This window comes from Cryptomeria japonica, chromosome 9 (genome assembly GCF_030272615.1).
Source record: "Cryptomeria japonica chromosome 9, Sugi_1.0, whole genome shotgun sequence".
Classification (NCBI taxonomy): domain Eukaryota; kingdom Viridiplantae; phylum Streptophyta; class Pinopsida; order Cupressales; family Cupressaceae; genus Cryptomeria; species Cryptomeria japonica.
In genome coordinates this window covers 38,457,513-38,481,549 of record NC_081413.1, presented here as the reverse complement: position 1 = coordinate 38,481,549, position 24,037 = coordinate 38,457,513, and the positions used below count along the sequence as shown (strand labels likewise).

General features: G+C 34.5%; 1 protein-coding gene across 1 annotated transcript; it reads right to left on the bottom strand.

The window, feature by feature from the left end:
• Window positions 1-22,424: 22,424 nt before the first annotated feature.
• On the bottom strand, window positions 22,425-23,236 carry LOC131858257 (LOB domain-containing protein 1-like). Its single transcript, XM_059211445.1, has 2 exons — window positions 23,084-23,236; window positions 22,425-22,745 (listed from the first exon to the last, which is right to left on the bottom strand). The coding sequence occupies exons 1-2, from the start codon at window positions 23,234-23,236 to the stop codon at window positions 22,425-22,427; spliced, it is 474 nt and encodes a 157-aa protein (XP_059067428.1).
• Between the last annotated feature and the right edge of the window lie 801 nt (window positions 23,237-24,037).

Below are 24,037 nucleotides of genomic sequence, written 5' to 3'. Positions count from 1 at the left end.
CAATAATAGTATAAATATGTAACAAGACTGGGTATTATAAGCATAATCGCTATAACAACTATTGGACCTTGTACAACTACTAGCCCCTCTTCCCTAAAAGATAGTCATGAATAAATCTCCAAACAAGGAGGTTAATAGGTTTTGGAAAAATGAGCAATGGAGTGTAGGGGATTAACTACTTAAGAGGTTAATCACTTTAAATTTTTCATACAAAATGAGATGATAGGTTAACCTTTAATTTGGTTAAGAGGTTAGACATTGTGACCTTTCAGTGCAAAATGGGATGAAAGATTAACCTTTAACCTGGTTAAGAGGTTAAGGATTGTGAGCTTTTCACATAAAATGGGATGAGGGATTAACTTTTGACTTTTTGAATTTTTGAGCAATAATAGGGAGGAAATAGTATAATTTAAGGTGTTTCAAAATATTTTCCTCCCAAGTTATTAAAATGGGAAATAAATTAAATTAACTATAATTATTAAAATCATTTTAACAAATAATTTAGTGTTTCCCATCTGAAACCTAGTTGCTTGGTTTAGAAAAATAAATGTATCTTTTGACAAATAAGATTTTTCTGCAAAATTTTAACTAGAATTAGAGGAGTTGAGGTGAGCCTAACCCAAAGAGAGTTTTTCATGATGAGGTCTCAAGTGTGAGATTTCAATGTTTTTCGAATAGAGACCGAAAAAAATTTAAGTATTAAAATCTCATAAATAGTGAATTGGGTTTTGATGAGAATTTGTCACATTGCTCAAAATGGTGCCATGTACAAGCTCATAAAACGGTTTCCCTCAACTCTTTACAATTCTCAAAATTTAATTGTTTTTTCATTTTAGGTCATATAAAAAGTCAACTAGGAGTATGTGCACAGGGCATATTATGATCTAACACATAAGACTGAACTTGAAATTTGGGAAGGACCTCTCAACTGACATGCCCACAATGAATTTGATAATAGTGAAAATAGGACACATGTTCATCACCTTATGAGAAGACTCAAGAATGAAGACAGACCTAACTCCATAATCACACATCTTGAAAAGTTCTAAAAGTATACATTAAGGATTTATCCATATTAGCTTCAATTCAAAAGTTTATAATTTTGATGTTTAAAAGTCATGGTAAAACAACCTAACATATTGTTCCCCAAGGTGTTGTGAAATTTGTTTTATATTGAAATTGAAGATTGATAAAAATTTGGTTATATCCGAATAAGCCATGCATGAAAGATAATAATGCATGACTAGTGGTATAATCTACTATCATATAAATATTAGCAAGAGGAAAATTATCTTTCAAAGAAGCATTGTTAAGGTATTAAAAAAAATTAAACATTATAATCTTGTTATTTGGTTAAGCAGTGACAATAATCTTTGAAATCCAAGGAAAATAATTAATATGACAAATAAAACTAACTTTTAAGATATTTAAAATCTCAACTTGAACAAGAAACAAAATCTTTGGATTCATTTTTCTTGTCGTTTTCTTAATAGGCTTAGCATTGGGAAGAAACACAATGTTATGAGCCATGATCTTAGGATCAATGCTAGACATGTCTAGATAAGCCGAAGCAAAAAGTTTAGGAAATTTATGTAAAATATGAAAATGATCACGTTGATCATTAGCTTCTAACCTTTTTTCAATTTTAATAACCTTCTCGTCATTATGAAGGTCCATTTGACATCAATAGTATCTCCTATAAGGGGGTTATTTTGTGGAGGTACATCCACTAGTTGAGGGAATTATTGAGTCATCTCTATGGTATCATTTCCTAATTCAATGTCTTTCTAAAAGTAGGCTTCAATATTTAAACACTAGGGAAATAGTTGATTATGATGTTATCGAGCAATATTATCATGAACCCCTAAGAACTCAACTAAGGAATCATCTATAGAAAAGATGTCAAATTAAGGTGTACTAGAAGTAGAATCAACCTTAATTAGGTGACGATTGACAATAGGAAGATATTTGGAAGAAAAAATGACATTCACATTAAGAGATGGGTTGTAGGATGCTTTGGTGGGATTTAAAGGATTGTATAAGAACAAACAAAGTTTCTCATGTATAGATTTCTTTATAAACTTTAATCCCTTGTTTATTTGTGGTACAACCATTGCCTTTATATCCACTCTTAGCTAAGATTTGGAAACCACGACCATAAAGAGATTATGTTTCTAAAAGAGATGATGGGGTCTTATACGTCTCAATGTCATAAGTAGATGAGCTAGAATAAGTATTTGAAGAAGAAAAATAATTAGTTGAAGTAGTCACAAAATTGGTATTGTATATTTAAAAATCTTTTATAGATTCCAAGATGTCATGCCCCTTGGTCTTAGGTTCTATTGAAGATATTTTACACTCCCACAAAGGAAGATGTAACATCTAATGGCCCTTAATAATCTTCTAATAGAACCTCTTCAATAAAAGGGATATCTTTAGGTGGATTTTTGGTGCTTATGCAAGGCTTGAAGAAGCAATTGAATAATTTTAGCAAATTGAGATTTATTTTTAGTTTGCAAGAAACTTTGTAAGTTCATGCTGGCTTCCAAGATATACATCTTGTTTTCATAAATAGATGTAATTTTACAATGAAGACTTGGAGCGATGGCTTGCATAGAATGAATCCAAGTTCTATAAAGAAGAGGATTATAGGTAAGAGTATCATGCATGGCATGAATAGACGTAGATAAAATAATGGGACCTACCTAAATGGGTAAGGATATAGTACCTAGTGATGCTATAGCAACATTGTCAAAGCCATGATAAAGAGAGAACCGGGTTGAATAAGAGAAGTATCAACTTTGATTTTACATAGCAAGTCAATTCTACAACCATTAAGACTAGACCCATTGTCCACTAAAATTATCATTATAATATTATCATTAATAAGGACAATGATAAGAAAAGGATCATATTAAATTTGAACTTTTGTATGAGGCAACTCCTTTTAAGAGAACACAGTATCAACTTTAGTTTCATGCATACATTTTAATAAATAAGTCATACCATTGGACTTATATAAGGTTGAACATTTATCTTCTTAAAAGATTCATGTATCATTCCATGGTATGTAGATGAAGTTTTAACTATCTCCAAAAGGGTTATCTTGGCAAGAGTAGCATGGATTTGTTCAACAAAATTATATTCCTTTCTAATATGTTGAGGAAGATGAGAAGGAACAACTAGCACAGGAGTAGATTGCCTATTTTTTCTTATGTTGTATGTTTCTTGAGTGATTTTTTTTCTCAAAATTGAAGGAATTTTAGGACCACTACCACCTTTAACAACAATTACTCGTTTGTTAGGATTTTGAGGAATATTATAACAAAGATTCATAAAAATCTTAGGTTTCTTAAATTCATGTTTATAACCATTAACATTTATCATGTTGATCAATTGTTGTGAAAAGGGTGGTTTAGGAGTTGTAGAGGAAGACTTGATAGAGATGAAGTCATCAATATCTTCATCAAACATGTCAAATTTATCAGTACTAAATGACTTATCAAAGGCATGAAATTCAAATTGTAAAAAGAGATCTGACAATACTAAATGACTTTCTCTAAGAGAGTGATTTTTTCTTTTTATGCTTCGTTTTCTAATCAATGAAAATAAATTCTTGATCTAAATACTGCAATGAAATGAAGTCTAATGTAACAAAGTATTTAAAATGTAAATGTACTCTAGACAAACAATGCATATGAAATATATTTTTTTTAATTTTTTATTATTTTAAATTGAATTGAAAAGGAACATAAAAATTAGAAAATGAAATGCAAGAACATTTAGGGGTCTAAAAAGGGAAAAGGAAAACTAGGACCAAAACCTTTTTTCAGCTAAACATTATAATACAAACCACAAAAGGAGGAGATATGTTTGCCTAACTCTTGTCAAAAAGAGTCAAGCAATACCTAGGGTTATATTCCTTTTCTTCTCTAAAATTTAATTTGATTCATTTGAAATCATAATTAACTAGGATCTAAATATGAACGAATGAACACTTGATTAAAACTAAGACTATTTGATATAGAAATAAAAACTTCGTAACATGTAGAGATATTCCATTAGAGAAATAGAAACTCGATAAAATATAGAGAAACTAATTGTGAAGATGAAAAAGGAAAGGAAAGGGTCAAGGAAGATTCTAAGAAGAATAATGAAGAACAAAAAGGTTTCACTCAGGTTTAGTACAAGAAGAAATTAAGGAGGCCCCCTGCTGCTCAAATAAAGTATTCTCCATCTTTCAATGGTAAATGTTTTGCATGCAATAAGTTTGGACACAAATATAGTGAATGTACAAGTCTAATCAAACCTCAATAATTTAATGGAAAATTTTATGCTTAGAATAATTTTGGACATAAGAGAAATTAATACAAAAGTATAAGTATGTATGGATACATGAATAAAAACTATGGTAGAAATGTTCAATCTTTCAATAGATATTGTTATGCATGCAAAAAATATGGGAAAAAAGGTTTTGAGTACAAATATAATATCAAAAGGAACAGAAGAGGTTTGCAATAAGGTCCTACTTTTTATAATTGCAAAAAACAAAAACACATGGCTAGGTTCTATAGAAGAAAGAATATGAAGACATATGCTCTAGAAAATAAGGTTGATATCAATGATATAAAAGAGAAGAAATGGAAGACATGGTTGAAGAAATCTGATGAGAATATAGATAGAAAGATAGTGGATCAATATGTAACTATTGTTGGTCCAAATGATTCCCCAAGAAGCTAGATAAAATGCATTATCGAAGGGGGAGATTCATTGAAGACCCTAAGAACCCCCTTATGTTTTGGATGATGGATAGGTTTTAGCATGGTAGGTGCTATGAAGGAGTTTTTGGAGCTTTGCAACTATCTGCAATGATATTAAAAGTATTTGTGATCTCTGTCAATTTAGAGTAATAGCTTTTTATGTCTAAAGGTGAAGTGTATTTAATGGAAAACCTAGGTGGTTGAAGGTAACAGATAAATTGTGTTTTTGAATTCAGTTTGATCACTTATGATCTTGATAATTTGAGATCTATTATGTGCAAAGAATAATTCATTGTACAAACCCTAATGACAGTATGATCAAGGTATTCTACAAATCATGTGTTATTAGTTTCACTTGTTGAATCAATGGCTACTCTTATTATCATCAACCTATCATTTAAGATACAACTCTAGTTCAAGACTTACCCATTGATGGCAATGGAGAAAGATAAGGAAATTTCTCTTTCAAAGGTTTCATTAGATGTTGTGTACATAGAGGATGTTATGACTTATATATATGTGCTCCTAACTGAAGATAGTACATGTGAAATTCAATTATCTATGGATAAAGTTGATGGAAAATAACCTAATGACTTTCAAACAATAATACAAACATATTCCAAATTTAGGATTGAACATTTGGAAGGATTTCCCTAATTTTAGCTATGAGCATGCATGGATTTGTTGGATATCCTTGGCATATGATGAACCGGTATGTTGATATGACGCTAATGTATGTTGAAATTGATGTCAATAAGTGTAAGTGAACCAATATGCACATTGAAGAAGTTGGTGAATTGGTATGAAGAGGCATGAGGAGATTCAGTGAACCGGTGTCGGGGTTTCACTAAGTGTGATTACCAGTTGGTAGTCTCATCTCTATGGTTATCAGTTTGGTGATCCAGCTTGTGTGATGAACCGATGATACCCTATGATCGAGGTGCCATGTCATCTTTGTGTGCGTGAAGGATTGAGGCATAAGAAGATCGACCGCGTTTGAAGTCTACCTCGAGAATGATCATTCTTCTTAGTGGCATAAGAAGAAAGCATGATGGGTTACTGATTCCCATGTACGGTGATGAATGAATGATGCATATTGTCTTGTGATCTGTTTGAAATTGTAATGCTCTATGCAATATGTTTCGACAGTCAGGATTGGACCTCTTGTGTTGTAAATGTAAGATGCTTAGGGTTTAGGGTTTATGCTACCGACCTATCTGTTACCTATAAGGTCAATGATTTTTGTATTGAAAAGTTGCTGGCAAATGTTGTGTGTATGTATCCAAGTGAAGAGATACTTGATACTTGCCAGACCAGTAAGAGGGAAACTTCAAAGTGTGTTTGCAGAGTAGAGGATATGAAAAGGATCTGCCTTGGCATATAGTGCTATTATCAGATCAAATTTTTTACCTGTTGTCTTCTAATTATTTCAACAGATGGAAAATCCCTTTACCAGGTAGCTTTAACGGGCTTATTGTAAAACATGTAACCAGGTGACTCAAGATCATTGAGTTCTTTAAATCCTCCAGTGAGGTAACCTTTAACAGGGTTTCAACCTTTAACAGGGTATATAGCCATCCCTTAATCGGGTGATCTCTAATAGGATCGGTTCCTAACAGAACCTTATTGTAAAGTCTTTAACTAAACTAGGCTCCTAGTAGGGCAAGATTCAAAAGAGTTCAAAAACAAGCTTATGGGTATTAATCCCCACCGTGGTTTTTCCCATTTGGGTTTCCACGTGAAAAATCTATGTGTTATGTGTTATTCATTTTTCATGTGATGTTTATGAAGTATTTGGTTGAAGGATTATGCATGCAGGGTTAATAGGTTATGGTATTTTTAGTACACCACATGCATATATTTATGGGTGAAGTTGATGTTGCATAATTGATTGTATTTTAAGTATTCAGATCTATCAGTTTATGGTGTCTGGTGTCTTACTATGTTTAATCGGTATCGCCATGGTTAAGTTTAGTAATGGTGATAACTAGTTGGTTTTGCTTTAGCTAGGTAAGTTGTTAAGTGAGTTTTTATCTATACTGATTCACCCCCCCCCCCTCTTAGTACTAGTTGGGGTATCTGTTGTTCATCATTATTCATCAATTGGTATCAGAGCACCTCTAGGTCCTCGGTGATAAAAGCTTAACCGCTTGAGGTAAAAGATCCTACTATAATGATGAAGAGGGAAGGTCCTAAGTTCAATAGAGATAACTTTAAGATATGGAAGAACAAAATGAAGATTTACATCAAGAGTATGGGTGCTCAACACTGGAGCTATGTTTAGAATGCATTTGTTACTCCTACTAGCACTTTGACTGATGATCAGAAGAGAGAAATCCAGGAAAATGGGCAGGTCATGGAAGCCCTTATTAGCAGCCTATCAGACATTGAGTTTATTGATGTTCAAGACAAGGACACACCTAAGGATGTATGGGATACACTGGAAAACATCTATGGTGGTGATGAGAATGTAATGAAAGCTAAGGAAGAAAGCCTTAGAGGTAAATTGGAGGATATGAGGATGGTTGAAGGTGAAACCATTTAGCAGTATGGTATTAGGATTAAGACTGTGGTTGGTGATATCAAAAGCACTGGTGGAACTATTGATGATACCAATGTTGTTAGTAAATTTCTTAGATCATTATTACACATCTATGCAATAAAAGTTGCTGCTATCCAGGAGCTAAGGTGTATTGATAAGACAAAGGTATCCCTAGATTCTATTATTGCAAAATTAATTGCATATGAGTTGAATAGCTATGATGGTAGTTTTCAAAAGACTGAGTTAGCCTTTAAAGCATCTACTGCAACATCTAGAAAAGGAAAAGAAACTAGTACCAGTTATGAATCCAGACAATGTAAAGATATGGATGATGAAGAGATTCTGATGGAGATCAAAACACTTCTTGATAAAAGACTTCTGAAGGGAACTAGGAAGTATAGAGGTAAACTTCCTTTGAAATGTTTTTCCTGCAACAAGATAGGACATATAGCTGTTAATTTCCCTAACAATAACAATAAGGATAAACCAGAGAGGTTCAAAAAATCTAAAAGTGGAAATAGAAGAAATTGTCTAGCTACAGTGGATGAAGGTGTCACTGATGAAGAATCAGAGGATGAAGAAAATGAAGACATATTGCTTGTAGCAGTAAAGGAAGAAGTGTCCGACAAGAAAGCTCTTGTCTCTCGCATTGACAATTCCAATGAGTGGATAATTGATAGTGGTTGTTCTCATCATATGGCTGGTGATCGGAGAAAGTTTCTATCTTTGGAAGAATATAATGGTGGTGTTGTCATATTTGGCAATGATGCACCTTGCTTGGTGAAAGGTAAAGGATCCATCTCACTGAATGGTAAAAGCAGTGCAGATGATATTTACTGGGTAGAAGGCCTTGAGCATAACCTTTTGAGTGTTGCTCAGTTGAATGACAAAGGACTAGTTCTAGAATTCAAAGGCAGAGTTTGCAGTATAATTGGGACGAATGGTGAATTTTTTGCAACCGATAAGAAGACCAGAGGTAACCTAATTCAGTTGAATGCCAAGATAAGTCAGTATCTAATGGCTAAGTTTGATGACAGTTGGATATGGCATAGGAGACTCTGTCATATGAATTTTGACAACATTGTTAAAGCTGGTAAGATCAAGGCAGTAAGAGGATTACCATTGCTGGACAAACCTGAGAATTCTTTGTGCAGAGAATGTCAACTTGGGAAGATGTCTTCCTCAACTTTTAAAGGTAAGTCTTTTTCAGCAGAAAATTTACTTGATCTTGTGCATATTGATTTGTGTGGTCCTATGAAAAGTAGAAGTATTCAGGGAGATAGGTATTTTATGATTCTTACTAATGATTGCTCAAGAATGATGTGGGTCACATTCCTGAAAGATAAATTTGAAGCATTTGGAAAGTTCAAAGCTTTAGAGCATTAGTAGAGAAAGAAAGTGTTACAAAGATAAAATGCCTAAGAACTGATCAAGGAGGAGAATTCACTTCTGATGAATTCAATAAGCACTGTGAAGATAATGATATTAAGAGGCAACTATTTGCCCCAAGGACACCACAACAGAATGGCATAGCAGAAAGAAATAACAGGACTATAGTTGAAGCAGCAAGAACAATGCTGATCCAAGGAAACGTTGTTCACACTTTTTGGAGAGAAGTGGTGAGCACTGCAGTCTACACTATGAACTGGGTACTCATCAAGAAAGGCAAAAATAAAACCCCTTATGAGTATTGGACCGGGAAAACTCCCACTGTAAGTTATTTTAAAGTGTTTAGTAGTAAGTGTTATATCAAGAGAGGTGAGCATTTGAGCAAATTTGATGCAAAATGTGATGAAGGAATATTTTTGGGATATTCCACTATGAGCAAAGCTCTCAAGTGCTACAACAACAGAACTCAGAAAATTGTTAAAAGTATCAATGTCAGGGTTGATGAATCCCCTAAGGAACCTGAAGGAACATTCAGCGAAGAAGTAGAAGATGAAACGGGTATAGCCTTCTAGCAACCAGTTAAGAAAGAAACTTGTAAAGATCTTAGTGTTCCTACAAAAGCTGCAATAAGAGAAGAAGAAGAAGAAGAAAAGCTAGCAGATCAGGCTAGAGTCATTCCTAGATATGTGAAGTTGCATCAAGATCCAAATAAAATCATAGGAGATAAATATGAAGGGATACTCACTAGAAGAAAAGTGAAAGAAAACTCTTGCATGATTTTTGAATTTGAACCCAAGACTTCCAGAGAAGCTATTACAGATGAAGACTTGATTAAAGCAATGGAAGAGGAGCTAGATTAGATAGAAAAGAATGTAACATGGTCTTTGGTGCCTAGACTCGAACATAAAAATGTCATAGGTACCAAATGGGTGTTTAGGAATAAGTTGAATGAAGAAGGCACAGTTGTCAGAAATAAGGGCATAATTGTATGTAAGGGATACACTTAGGAGGAGGGAAAAGACAATGGAGAAACTTTTGCTCCTATGGCTAGGCTAGAAGGTGTTCGAATGATACTTGCATTTGCAGCATTTAAGGGATTTAAGGTTTATCAGATAGATGTGAAGTCTTCTTTTTTGAATGGAATCCTAGATGAAGAATTGTACATAGAGCAACCAGAAGGGTTTGCCTTATCAAAAGATAGTGACATGGTGTGTAGATTACACAAAACCCTGTACGGACTAAAAGAAGCACCTGGGGAATGTTATGAAAGTATACACTCTCATCTTTTGAAGATTGGATTTCAAAGAACAAGTGAAGCTAGCAACATCTACTTGAAATTAGAAGGTGATCAGATTCTGATTTGTGAAGTGTTTGTGGATGACATAATCTTTGGAGGAGATGATAAAATGAGTCATGCGTTTGTAGATGAAATGAAGAAAGAATTTGAGATGTCTTTAATAGGAGAGATTAAATTCTTCATTGGTTTACAAATTCAGCAAATGAAAGAGGGTGTCTTTATTACCCGGTCAAAGTATGTCAAAGAGGTATTGAAGACTTTTGGCATGGAGGAAACAAAACCGGTTAGTACACCGATGGTAACTGGCTGTAAACTGACCAAGAAAGATGATTCAACACTGGTGAATGAAAAGGAGTATCAATCAATGATTGGTAAACTGCACTATGTGGTGCATAGCAAACAAGATATTGCTCATGCAGTGGGCATAGTAGCTCATTTTTAGAAATGCCCAAGAGAATCCCACTTGGTAGCTGTGAAAAGGATTTTTAGATATCTGAAAGGAACAATTGATTATGGATTATGGTATCCATATAATGGTGACTATAATCTCAAAGTATATATCGATGCTGATTGGGTAGGTAATGTGGACAACTGAAAGAGCACAACCGGTGGAGCGTTCTTTCTTAGTGGAAGATTAGTATCGTGGAAAAGCAAGAAGCAGAGCTGTACTTCTCAATCTACAGCTGAAGTAGAATATGTGGTAGCATTTATGAACTGTACTCAAGCAATTTGGATGAAGCATGTATTGGAAGGTTTCAAGGTATCTGTATCTGAACCGATGAACATATTTTGTGATAACACAAGTGCAATAAACATTTCTAAGAATCTGGTATTGCATGCTATAACTAAGCACATTGAGCTTAAATATCATTTCTTGAGAGAGAAAGTTCAGAGTAAGGAGGTTGTATTACAACATGTGTCCAGTAAGGAGCAGCTAGTAGATATATTCACTAAGCCCTTACCAAAGACTACATTTACCTATTTGAGAGGTGAATTAGGGGTTCTGCCCCTTCATGAAGTCAACTAAGGTTGTGTGCTCCACATCAGTCAAGTACTACAACTGACAAATCCTTCAGGATTGATGTGTTGAAGGATGCTACTCCTTAGGGGGAGCAACATAGTAGATTTTGGAAGCTTATGTCTCCACTTTGGCATTGCTATCAAAGGGGGAGAAGATATGATAGATGTATGGGGAGAAGATATCTGATAATGCAGATACACTGGTCTATGAGGTTTTCCATTGCAATGATACATTGAGTATTGCCATCAATGCCAAAGGGGGAGATTGTTGGATATCCTTGGCATATGATGAAACGGTATGTTGATATGGCACTAATGTATGTCGTCATTGATGTCAATAAGTGAAAGTGAACCGGTATGAAGAGGCATGAGGAGATTCAGTGTACCATTGTCAGGGTTTCACTAAGTGTAATTACCGGTTGGTAGTCTCATCTCTATGGTTATCAGTTTGGCGATCCAGCTTGTGTGATGAATCGATGATACTCTGTGATCGAGGTGCCACGTCATCTTTGTGCGCATGAAGGATTGAGGCATAAGAATATCGACCGCATTTGAAGTCTACCTCGGGAATGATCATTCTTCTTAGTGGCATAAGAAGAAAGTGTGATGGGTTATTGATTCCCATGTGCAGTGATGAATGAATGATGTAGATTGTCTTGTGATCTATTTGAAATTGTAATGCTCTATGCAATATGTTTGGATGATCAGGATTGGACCTCCTCTATTGTAAACCTAAGATGCTTAGGGTTTAGGGTTTAGGGTTTATGCTACCGACCTATCTGTTACCTATAAGTTGATGATGTCTGTATTGAAAATTTGTTGGCAAGTGTTGTGTGTATGTATCCAAGTGAAGAGATAGTTGATACTTGCCAGACCAGTAAGAGGGAAACTACAGAGTGTGTTTGTAGAGTAGAGGATATGAAAAGGATCTACCTTGGCATATAGTGCTATTATCATATCAGAGTTTTTACCTGTTGTCTTCTAATCATTTCAACAGATGGAAAATCCCTTTACGGGGTAACTTTAATAGGCTTATTGTAAATCCTCTAACCAGATGACTCAAGATCATTGAGTTCTTTAAATCCTCCAATGAGGTAACCTTTAATAGGGTTTCAACCTTTAACAAGGTATATGCCATCCCTTAACTGGGTGATCTCTAAGAGGATCGGTTCCTAATAGAACCTTATTGTAAAGTCTTTAGCCGGACTCAGCTCCTAGCAAGGTGAGCTTCAAAAGAGTTCAAAACAAGCTTGTGGGTATTCATCCCCACCGCAATTTTTCCCATTTGGGTTTCCACGTGAAAAATCTGTGTGTTATGTGTTATGCATTTCTCATGTGATGTTTATAAAGTATTGGGTTGAAGGATTATGCATGCAGGGTTAATAGGTTATAGTATTTTTAGTATACCACATGCATATGTTTATGGGTGAAGTTCATGTTGCATAATTGATCATATTTGAAGTATTCAGATCTATCAGTTTATGGTGTCTTGTGTCTTACTGTGTTTAACTGATATTGCCATGGTTATGTTTAGTAATGGTGATAACCAGTTGGTTTTTCTTTAGCTAGATAAGTTGTTAAGTGAGTTTTTATCTGTACTGATTCACCCCCCCCCCCCCACTCTCAGTACCGGTTGGGGTATTTGATGTTCATCATTATTCATTAGGATTCAGATCATCTTGAGCTAGATTCATGGAGATGTTATGGTTTTGGAGCGCTTCCATAAGGTCATGAAGGATTCTATTAGGGATTTGAAAAGGTTGTGTACCTCTAACACACCTCCTATCCTGAAATACTTGAGGAATGATACACTGTCCAAGCCTACCAATGCAAAATATTTGAAAAGGGCTATGATTATTAAGGACATCATTGATCTCATTTTTTGCAATGTAATCAAGAGGTTGGTATACAAGACATACTATTAGATTTGTGAGGCTTTTGCCACCACCACTACAATAAACACTTCTTATTAAATGGTGGTTCAAGGATAGAAGACTGATCTTTGTAAGCTCCTGAGACAATAAATTTTTGATAATTTCGATTCTAAATAGATGAGTTGTTTGGATCTTTACTATCTCATGAACATATATTGAATAGGATTAGCATTGTTTTAATGAAAATTCCATTTACATCACAAGTGACATTTGACAGAGGAAAAGGAAGATGAAATTTAAAATTCAGAGGAAGAGGTAGAAAAAAATTTCAAAGAGAAGAAAGAAGAATTCCTAATTCAAGACGAAAGAGATGTCAAAGTTTCAGTTCTAGAGGGTGAAACAATAATTAGTCATAAAAAAGGTATGGAAGTTTAATATTCAATGTTACTATTACAAGAGAATTTACCACATTTCAAATGAATTTCCAAAGAAATGAGTAGATGTAAGAAAAAAATGATTTTTTTTCTAAACATAGTTTAGGGACATTATTCGTTCCATGGCATGTGGCTCAAGAAATTTCAATTGATTCTTGGTTTCTAGACGTTGGATATAGTAATTTCACACAACAAGAACTAAAGATTTGTTTGAAATCATGGATATATCAATCAAATCAAAATTAAAATTGGAAAATAATGATACAATGGTAGTTATAGATAAAGGCACAAATAATGTGGCAACAAATATTGGTAAGAGGTTCATTCCTAATATTTACTTTGCACCTAGTTTGAAACATAATCTCATAAATATTAGTCAACATGTATAAAATGTTACAAAGTAATGTATGAGGATAATGTTTTCACTATATTTGAGGTACCTCCTAGTAACATGGTAATTACAAGGGTTGAAATGACAAAGAACATGATGTTTTCACTTAAAATGAAGAGTGAAAGATTATGAGAAGTGTTAGAGCATATTTAGCTATTAGTTGTTTTTTCACAACTAGTTATGCTTCTTTTGCTTAAGTTCACTTAGGAATGCTTATTTTTAGTTGTGCACCTAGTTTACCTTTTATGGATCTATTTTAGCTAGAGTTGAGCTTTATTTAGCTCCTCATGCTTGCACATTAGCTATCCTAAATTTTGCTATATGCTTTCTTTATAAGCATCTCACTGTACAACTTTAATTCATTATTTTCTTTTTAGTAGCTCTTGTTTATAAAAGGTGTTCTTTTTTGCTATTTGATCTTGTAGGTTCTTGTGTTTCAAAATTTAACATGGTATCAGAGCTTAGATTTGGCAAGCCATTTCTCAAATATTTAGGGTTTTATTTACCCAGAACTGTTCAAGGATCCTAGATTTGGTTTTTTATGGATCTGGAGGTGGGAAATTTTTTCATCATCTTTCAAGCAAAACATGCCTCACCATTAAGTTCACAACATTGAAAAAGATGACGATTTGACCCAGTATTTCAAATTTATGAGATGGGATTGCTAGCTAGGCAGTACATTTTATGAGATGGTTTCTCGAGGTAGCTAAAAAAATGCTCAGTTTGGGGAAAAATGAACATCACCATTGCGCTCAAGAGGATCAAGAACCCTAAAATTGTCTATCAATTATATGTCAAAATCAAAGATCGAAGAATCTTTGCGAAAATTTTCAAAAAGTTTCCATTTTTGGAAAGTTTCTATTTTCGGCAAGTTTTTGTATTTGGAAAGTTTCTATTTTCAAAAATTTTATATTTTCATAATTTTTTCATTTTTGGGAACCCTTCAAGCCTTCCAAATGATAAAAATAAGAAGTTGTTTTTTTGCCCATAACTTCGTCATACAAAGTCAAAATTGGGAAAACAAAATATCATCGGAAAGAAGGTTTTAGTGTTAATCTATTCATAGTGGTAGTTTTGTTAGATTCTAATCTTGGTGTCTTATATAGGTCACTAAATTCAGCCTTTTTGTTACGCTTTTGAGGTCATAGCTTATGCAAGCGAACACTATTTTTTGACTTTCGCATATCATTAGAAAGCTCCTAGATTCACCTATTCTTATTAGCTATTAGATTTTTCAGATTTTTCTCTATGTAACTTTTATTTGGTCTTTTGTGCTTTCACTTCATGGTTGATTTCTTGGTCATTGTAGCTCTTGGAATCTCTTTATTTGCAGTGGATGACTTCTCTTAGGCTATCCTACATGTATTGGCAACATTTTATTATATTTGAGTATTTTGAACATCCTTTTAATGCACTTCTTTTCTTTTAGACACATTGGGACTAAATATTATTATTGTGTATGGTTTTTGAATATTTTGTATATTTTGTTGTGCCTTATTTTGTACATTCACTATATTATAACATGTCATGAGGGGTTATGTAGTGCCTTTTGTTTTGTCATCACACTTTTGTTTGCCAAGTGTCCCTCCATGATAACGTTGAATCCTAGCGATTTTTTTTCCATGCATGTGTACATTAGCTTCTTGCCTTTTTTAGTTGCAGGTACACTCTTGAGCACATTCAAATTATCCTTCATGTGCTTCATGATGACATCGTTTCAGTGGACCTATCATGGCTCTCCCTTACTAGCATTGTGAGGGGGGGGGAGGGGGGTTTCTATTATTGGTTCTAATATTTCATTAGTTTTTCTTTGGAGTTAGACACTCTTGCATTCCAATTTTCTAGAGGCAATCTTCCATCTTCTATTGATAAATATTCTTCAGACTATTTTCACCTATATTTTTTACTAGTAGTTTTCTTTTGTATGGTTAAGTTGTTGGGATTTTGTTGTCATTGATGTCAACCGGTATAGGATGTTACTAGTATCACTGACACTGATGTCAACTAGTGGACAAGAGGTTGTTGGCATTAGATTTTGGTGTCAACCGAAATAGAAGATGGACCGGTAAGGGAGAAGAGTTGACGAGTTATCATTGGTGACAATTAGGTAACCATCTTCATGCCAAAGGAAGAACTGGTTTGTGTCGGTATGCTAGAGGTGCAATATAGTGATCACTCCAGTCTGTAAAAGGGTTGTTGATATGGTGGTGCATACAAATAGAATGAAGAGACTACATGTTGAGCATTGTTTGTGCTAAAGTAAGTGGAATGATTTTTAGATCACATCAACACTAGAGGTAAAGTATGAGCTCGCCACCAGATTGCTAGTGCAAGGTTAACTAGAAGGACTCTCACCAGATGAAGAAGCTATCACAGGCTAGGTGATAGGTTGACAGTGTATGTTGCATTTGTGTGCAGGATGACATATGGAAAACCACTGGGAAAAATGTCATGTTGAAGATGTATCCTCCCTTCTATAATGTCACACTTGCATCGGCAAAATGATTCCCTAAGATAGGCAGGTTATTGAATGTAGAGACCAGTTTTACAAGTGGAAGATGAGGAATCCTCCAGAGCATGAGATTAGAAATGCATACCGAATAAGCAAGTCAAAAGATGGTGTGCTACTAGGATAATGAAGGAAGGATGAGGAGTTGAGATGGTGTGTCTATCATCTTGACAAACCGGATGAGAGGAGAACCAGTTTGACAAAGAAGGATGCTAGTGAGTCTACAGGAATAACAATGCAAAACAGTTGGAATTTGATGACTTGGTGTCATCAATGTGTCTCACCGGCAAGAAGGAAAGTATATTGTCCAGTAGGAGACACATCTACCGAAATCTACATTGGTGATAGTTGACATGTTATGTCAACCGGTGGAACATCAGAGAAGAAATAAGGAATATAAGGTTCTCACCTAATAAAGACAAGTACAACAAACTAAGAGATAAGGAGAGTTGTCGAAGAAGCTATGGTACCAGCAAGTGAACATACATACAAAGGTGTTTCACCGGAAAAGAAGCGAAGTGCAGACACGAGGTTTACACTGACAGATTAGAAAAGGTGGTTAGTTCTGGTAGTGTTAGTGAACCGGTATGGGCGTACCATTATGTTTGTGATTGGTGACCACGCTGAACCTACAAAGTAGTGTGATGAGGAGGATACCGATTGTGATGCCTTCCAGAGATGAGGTGGCGAATGTGCAGAGATTGGTGATGTCTGGTGTCAAAGGGGTTGTTGTGATTGGTCTGACATTAATGGTGACTACGAAGCTCAAGATAGAGTTGCAGAGATGTGCAGCTCGAGATCAAATAAATAGTAGAAATCCAGGATAGATTGATTGTAGAGATTGAAGTTGGTGAAGGAAACAACTCAGCCATTTATGACGATTGACTGAGGTGTACCGACAAAATGATTGAAGATTTCCAAAGATAGAAGGCATGTTCAAGAAGGTGCGTTAATGGCAGAGGTGTACAGTTGGTTGTCTGGGAGATTAGATTGGGCAAGATCTGATTGCATTTAGTTTTCCTTGAGGATGATGAGAAAACCCTACCCACCTAGGATTTGAATTGGCTTTTGGCAAGAAAAACAGGTTATAAATAAGGAAGATAAAATCATTGAAGGCTGTTGCTATAGAAAGGAAGATAGTGTTCCTACGAAGTGATTAGTTGTTACAAGTAGATCAGTCATGTGCTCATCAAGGAAATAGAGAAGAGACTAAGTGTGAGGGAGAACCAAGTTGAAGAGATCAACCGGTAGAAGTGTAGAACCTGTAGTGTTCATATTGGCAGAGAAGAAGAGAAGGAAGCAGCAAAGAAGGCAGGTATAGAACCGAATGAGTGTAGTATTAGTGGAGAGTAGCTAAAGAAAGTGAGAACTGACACAGAGAGAGGTGAACCGGTAAGCAATAGCAGTGAGAAGAAGAGAGCAACGAGTGATAGAAGAGATACAACAAGATAGTGGTTGAGTTGTTGAAGAATCAGTTAGAATGAGTAGAGAACTAGTAAGGAAGAGGAGATACCTTACTAGTAGGGAAGTTTTCTTTGGGAAGTTACAGGATTCACTTGTAACTAGATTACTACCTTTGTACTTTGAGAAAATGTATTGTAATCACTGAGTTGTAGCTCGGTGCAGGGGTTGTAGCTCCTTTAGGTTGTAGCCTATAAATTGTGTAGGGGTTGCTGCTCCTTTGAGTTGAAGCTCATAAATTAGGGGTTATAGCTCCTTGGGTTGGTGCCCTAAATTGTGTAACAGAGTTTCATTGTGAGGCTGGATTGGAGTAGTAGACTCTAGCATCATTGCTCATTGAGGTTTTTTCCATCTTGGGTTTTCCTCATACATACTAGTGTTATGAGATGTCCTTTGTGTGTGATTGTAATTGTGTTGGTCTCCCTATTAATTGAAAAGTCTTCATTGAGCTTGATCTATGAACCGGTATACTTACATAGGATAGTCAACGGGAAAAATATTGTGAACCACTGATTCACGCCCCTCTTAGTGGTGCATTGTGTCTAACATAAGTAGTGTCATTGGGGTCACTCATGCAAATTCATGTGCCACATATATCATCAACTGATAAATACTTTTAGCTTTGTTTTCCATCTAATTGTTTGAGTAGTGTTGTTGGGGGCACTTATGTAGATTGTTGTCTTCTTGATCCCGATCAGCATCTTTGTTTCAAAGGAGGTTTTTCATTCAACACTATAGCAATTATCATTCGATAGTTGTCTGCAATATTTTGTTCTTCGAGCATGTTCTTCATGTTCCCATTCTTTTAGGACATTTTCTTAGAGGCTTGTTAGTCCTTCATTCCATCTTTTTTTAGTAGTTCACGTTTCTTTTCATGTATCAAATCTCTTTCTTTTGGAGAGTTCTTTTTTTGCACATGGTTTCATGCTTTACTCTACTTAGAGAGACTTCATTGGTTTGCACATGGATACCTAATCCAGCCTTTTGTTTTAGAGGCCCATTTCAACAGTCAAGCATTTAGAGTTTTTTTTTCTCACCCTAAGTTTCACTTAAGGGGAGGTGTTAGAGCATATTTAGCTATTAGTTGATTTTGGCTTAAGGTCACTTAGGAGTGCTTAATTCTAGTTGTGCACATAGTTTAGCTAGAATTGAACTTTATTTATCTTCTCATGCTTGCACTTTAGTTCTCCTAAGTTTAGTTTTGTTCTTTGTTTATGAGCATCTCATTGTACAATTGTAATTTGTTTTGTATTCTTTGTTTTTAAGTACTATAGCATTATTTTGTGTAGCTCTCATTTGTGGAAGGTGTTCTTATTTTTCATTTCACTTACAGGTACTTGTGTTGCAAAATTCAACAAGAAGTTAAAGCAAATTTCAAGGCAACTTGTCTAGATCAAGCATGGCTATGGCATTTGAGATATGGTCATCTTCACTTCAAAGGATTGTATTTATTACATAAAAATAAAATGGTAGAAGGATTGTCCCAAGTTGAAGAGCCAATGAATTCATTTGAATATGGTATTTTGGAAAAACAACACAGAGAAAGTTTTCCAAGGGAAATGCCATATAAAGCATGGGAACCCTTAGAAATTGTGCATACATATTAATGTGGTCCACTATAAAAACCATCATTAGGGGGAGGATTTATTCTCTAACTTTAATTGATGATTTTAGCAAGAAGACATGGATTTGTTTTCTTAAGTCTAAATTTGAAGAATTTAAAAAGTGATTAAAGCATTGGTTGAGAAGTAAAGTGGTCTATTCAACAAGTTATTGAGATTAGATAATAGTGATGAATACAAATGAAATGAGTTCTTAGGTTTTTGTAGGTTCCATGGAACAAACAAATAATTAACTACAAGTTAAACATCTGAATGGAATAGTGTCATAGAGAAGAAAAATGAAACAATAATGAAGATGGAAAAAATAAAGTTAAAAGAAAATAATTTACTTATGAATATTGCGTTGAAATAGTAGCTCATGAAGTATATATCTTGAACATGAGTCCACCAAAAAGTGTGAAAGATAGGATCCCACAACATGCATGCAATGGTAAGATTGTAGGCACCTAAAATTGTCCTAGCCTAATTAAATATACATATTTATTTATTTAATAATCACTTTTCTTTTATTAATAAAAAAGAATTTGTATTTGTTTAAATAATTCACTTATCCTTTTCTAGCCCATTTTCTATCCCAAGTTAAATAAATATTTTTTCATTTTTTTAAATTGTTTTTTTTCTCAAGTTAAATAAATATTTTTTGTTTAATTCATGCGGTTCGCCTGTATTAATTAAGTTTGTTCTTTAATTTATTTAATTAATTCATTTATCTTTTTCCCCTCATTTATCCTAACCACTCCCTTTATTTTATTATTTCTGCTACCTACCCTTTTGTCTTAGTCGAGCATCTTTTATCCCACCTCTCAATCTCAACACTTCATTTTTAGGATGTTCTCCATATAAGAGGCTTCCTCCTCTTATTTTCCATATAGAAACCATGGAACATAGATCATTGGAGATAGGAGAACAATGAAGATCAAAACCATTAAATGTGTATTTCATGATTTTGTATATTTTGAGGTTCTTCATTGATGTTGTGTTGGATTTCATTATATATCTATTTATCTTTTTCCCCTCATTTATCCTAACCACTCCCTTTATTTTATTATTTCTGCTACCTACCCTTTTGTCTTAGTCGAGCATCTTTTATCCCACCTCTCAATCTCAACACTTCATTTTTAGGATGTTCTCCATATAAGAGGCTTCCTCCTCTTATTTTCCATATAGAAACCATGGAACATAGATCATTGGAGATAGGAGAACAATGAAGATCAAAACCATTAAATGTGTATTTCATGATTTTGTATATTTTAAGGTTCTTCATTGATGTTGTGTTGGATTTCATTATATATCTATTTATCTTTTTCCCCTCATTTATCCTAACCACTCCCTTTATTTTATTATTTCTGCTACCTACCCTTTTGTCTTAGTCGAGCATCTTTTATCCCACCTCTCAATCTCAACACTTCATTTTTAGGATGTTCTCCATATAAGAGGCTTCCTCCTCTTATTTTCCATATAGAAACCATGGAACATAGATCATTGGAGATAGGAGAACAATGAAGATCAAAAACATTAAATGTGTATTTCATGATTTTGTATATTTTAAGGTTCTTCATTGATGTTGTGTTGGATTTCATTATATATCTAGGGTTTTTATGGCTGAATATTGTTAGGATTTACAATATTGAGAGTTCAAATTCAAACATATACAAGTATCACAGTGTATCTCATTTCAAAAAAATTGGTTATGTTGCATTTTCTAGTGTTCTAAATAAAACAAGAAGCAAGCTGGATTACAAAGGTGAGAAGTGTATCTTTGTTACTTATTGTGGACAATCAAAATCTTTAAAGTTGTTTAATTCGATCACTAAGAAGGTTATTATTTGTAGATATGTTGCATTCAAAGATGAGTCTCTGTATTGAAATATAGATAAAACCATTACAATTGATACAATAGTACCTCATAGAAGAAGAAGGAAAAATATCAATAAAATAAAGGTGATCAATCTAGTATGCAAGAAGGTACTCTATCAATAAGTCCACAAAAAAATAGAAATATTGAACAAGGTGAATAATTAAGCCAATCTTATCCAATTTCACAAGTATGTACTGATTCTAATCCTACACTTCAATCATTGAGATCAAGACTTAGAAATATAAAAAACTAGAAGTTTGCAAGAAGTTTATGATCAAGGAGAATGAATAGATTTGCAATCAAATTTTGCTTTATTTTCTCATGATCCTATATATTTTGTGGTACAGTTAAGGAACTTTGAATTAACGCAATTGTGAAGATATATAATCTATTGAAAATAATGACACATGGGAGCTAGTAGATTTGTCTAAAAGAAAACAATGCATATGTGTGAATGTGTTTACAACACTAAGCTTAATGCAAATGGACATGTCGAAAAAGCATAGGACATGATGAAAATTTTGTACTTGTACCAATAGTTAATGTAGATAGAATGCTATTAGCAATGGTATCTCAAAACAATTGCAAGTTCTACCAAATGGATGTCAAATCAACCTTCTTCAATGGTTTTCGAGAGGAAGAAGTTTATGTGCAACAACCATAGGATATGAAGTAAGTAGATATGAAGGCAACATATAAAAGTTGAAAAGGGTATTTAATGGACTTAAGCAAGCATGGTATAGCTATATAGATTCATACATGGTGAATAATGGTTTCAGCAAGAGTGAGCCTACACTATACACAAAGATCAAAAAACAAGGTCAATTTTGGATTGATTGTTTATATATTGATGATTTGATTTTTATTAAACATTTATCTATAGAAATGTTTAAATCAGCCCTTATGAAAGAATTTTCATTTATCAAACTAAAATGTCGGTCAAGTTGGTGTCTAGATTAATCTCTGTAATTCTGTTGTGGTCTGCTCAAAATATCCATTCGAATGGCCATGATTAGTTGTTTTGTTCTTCCTCTATTTTGAAAGTGAAACTATAATTATTTGAGAAAGAAAGATGGAGAACACGGGACCCACATGCAATGGAGATAGACCAAAACTGAATGCGTGTTGGCTGGGTCTAAAGATAAAAGTACAGCTTACCGAGGTTATGATAAAACGCATATCAAGCAATCGAAGAATGTTGCTGACTGTAAGATAGAATTAAAAGCATTTTTGAAACAAATCCCAAAAATATACTTTTATCTTTAGTTTATAATTGCCATAGCGGCTCCCACAATAGCGTGGGATCCACCTTCTCACACATCGTATATTCACTTTGTTGTGACGTGGAACCTAAAACATGTCCAGCATCGTGAGATTCAGTAGTGAGAGTGTATACAGGCGTCTCAGCTATAAAACGCATATTCAGGAGCTCTGCTTGCGTGGCTGCCAACTGGGACTCCAAATCTGCAATCCGCTTCTGCAATTGGTGGGTCGCTCTTGTACACCCATAAACAGGGTCCTCCACCCTGGCACTTGCTTCATATACCAAACTATTTACTGCATCTGCTCTTTGCTCAGGTTCAATATCCTGCGACAATACCACATTAAAAGAATTAATATCACTATTCCACTAATTTAATTCTAAAACTCATTATTATTATTCTCTTAATCTGATGGCCAAATGGTTGTAGCACATAGATCAAATATTTGGACAACAATGCCACATCAAAATCATTAATATTATTATTCCACTAATTCGAAGCGAAAACACCATAGTTTTTCCCTTAATCTGATGGCCAAATACTTCAAATATTTGGACAACTCTAAATAAATGTCGAGCTATAAGACAGTGCAGGATAAGCATGACCATATGTGAAACAATGTACTCTTGTCATAGTATTATATTTGATTAGAATCAAATTGTACTTTAAGCAATTTGAGGACACGGCTGATTCCATAGACCTGATTCACGATCATAACCCTTTGGAGGTCGTCTGGAGGAAAATGAGGAGCCAGCAGACATTGAGCTGAGCATTTCTTCCGTTGAAATCGACAAGCTGCGCAGGCCAAAGGAGCCATCTTCACTTTTGCAATTGCAATGCTCACAACGACTCTTCTGCTTTTATAATTTTAGGGTCTTCGTTAATTTACGGATGTACTCACTCCATAAATAGCCAGGTCGAATGCATTGTCTTGTTTTTTTCCTTTTTTATTTCCAAATTGACTTAGAAAAATGGGTGGCGGCGATTTTACATTCGTCGTCAAAACCAAGGATATTATGATGTCATTCACACGCAGTACTAGTTTTTCAACGCTACGTGTCGACAATCCGCGTTTCCGCGTGGTTTTGAGTCAAATACGGCTGGTTTTGTTGAAACATTGGAACTCCCCAATTCTCGTGGCCCTTTCCTTTTACTAAACTCCGAAAGCTAGTGGCCCTTTCCTTTTACTAAACTCCTAAACGTAACTATCAGATACCTGAATGTTTTCTAACTTCATGTCTCCATGGGGCTGTTTATGAGCATTTTTTGCTTAGATTTAAGTTGGAAAAGGATAAATTAGAATCTTTCCCTATTTTAGTGGAGCAGCAGCTCTTTGAAAATTGAAAATAAGTTTTGAAAAAAAATGGGAGACTAGAAATAAGCAATGGTTGCAAAAATGGGGGGATCTCCACAAATTGCTCCTTAAAAAGTTGAGATGGGGACATGCCCTAAGGCATAACTATTTCGACGACATTTTGTAGGCATAACTATTTCACCAAACTTTACTATTTGTACAAACTTTTAGTAATATGTATAAAAGGGCAGGGGAGTAAGTAAGATCGTGGTGTTTGATTTGAAATGCTGGTAACAAGTAAATCTAAACGATCGAATCTACAAG

What these genes read in the sequence shown, in the direction of transcription:
- LOC131858257 (XM_059211445.1), bottom strand. Translation starts at nt 23,236, where the DNA reads ATGGCTCCTTTGGCCTGCGCAGCTTGTCGATTTCAACGGAAGAAATGC. An exon ending in GTGTCCTCAAATTGCTTAAA is followed by an intron (nt 22,746 to 23,083) that starts GTACAATTTGAT and finishes GTATTGTCGCAG; the next exon opens with GATATTGAACCTGAGCAAAG.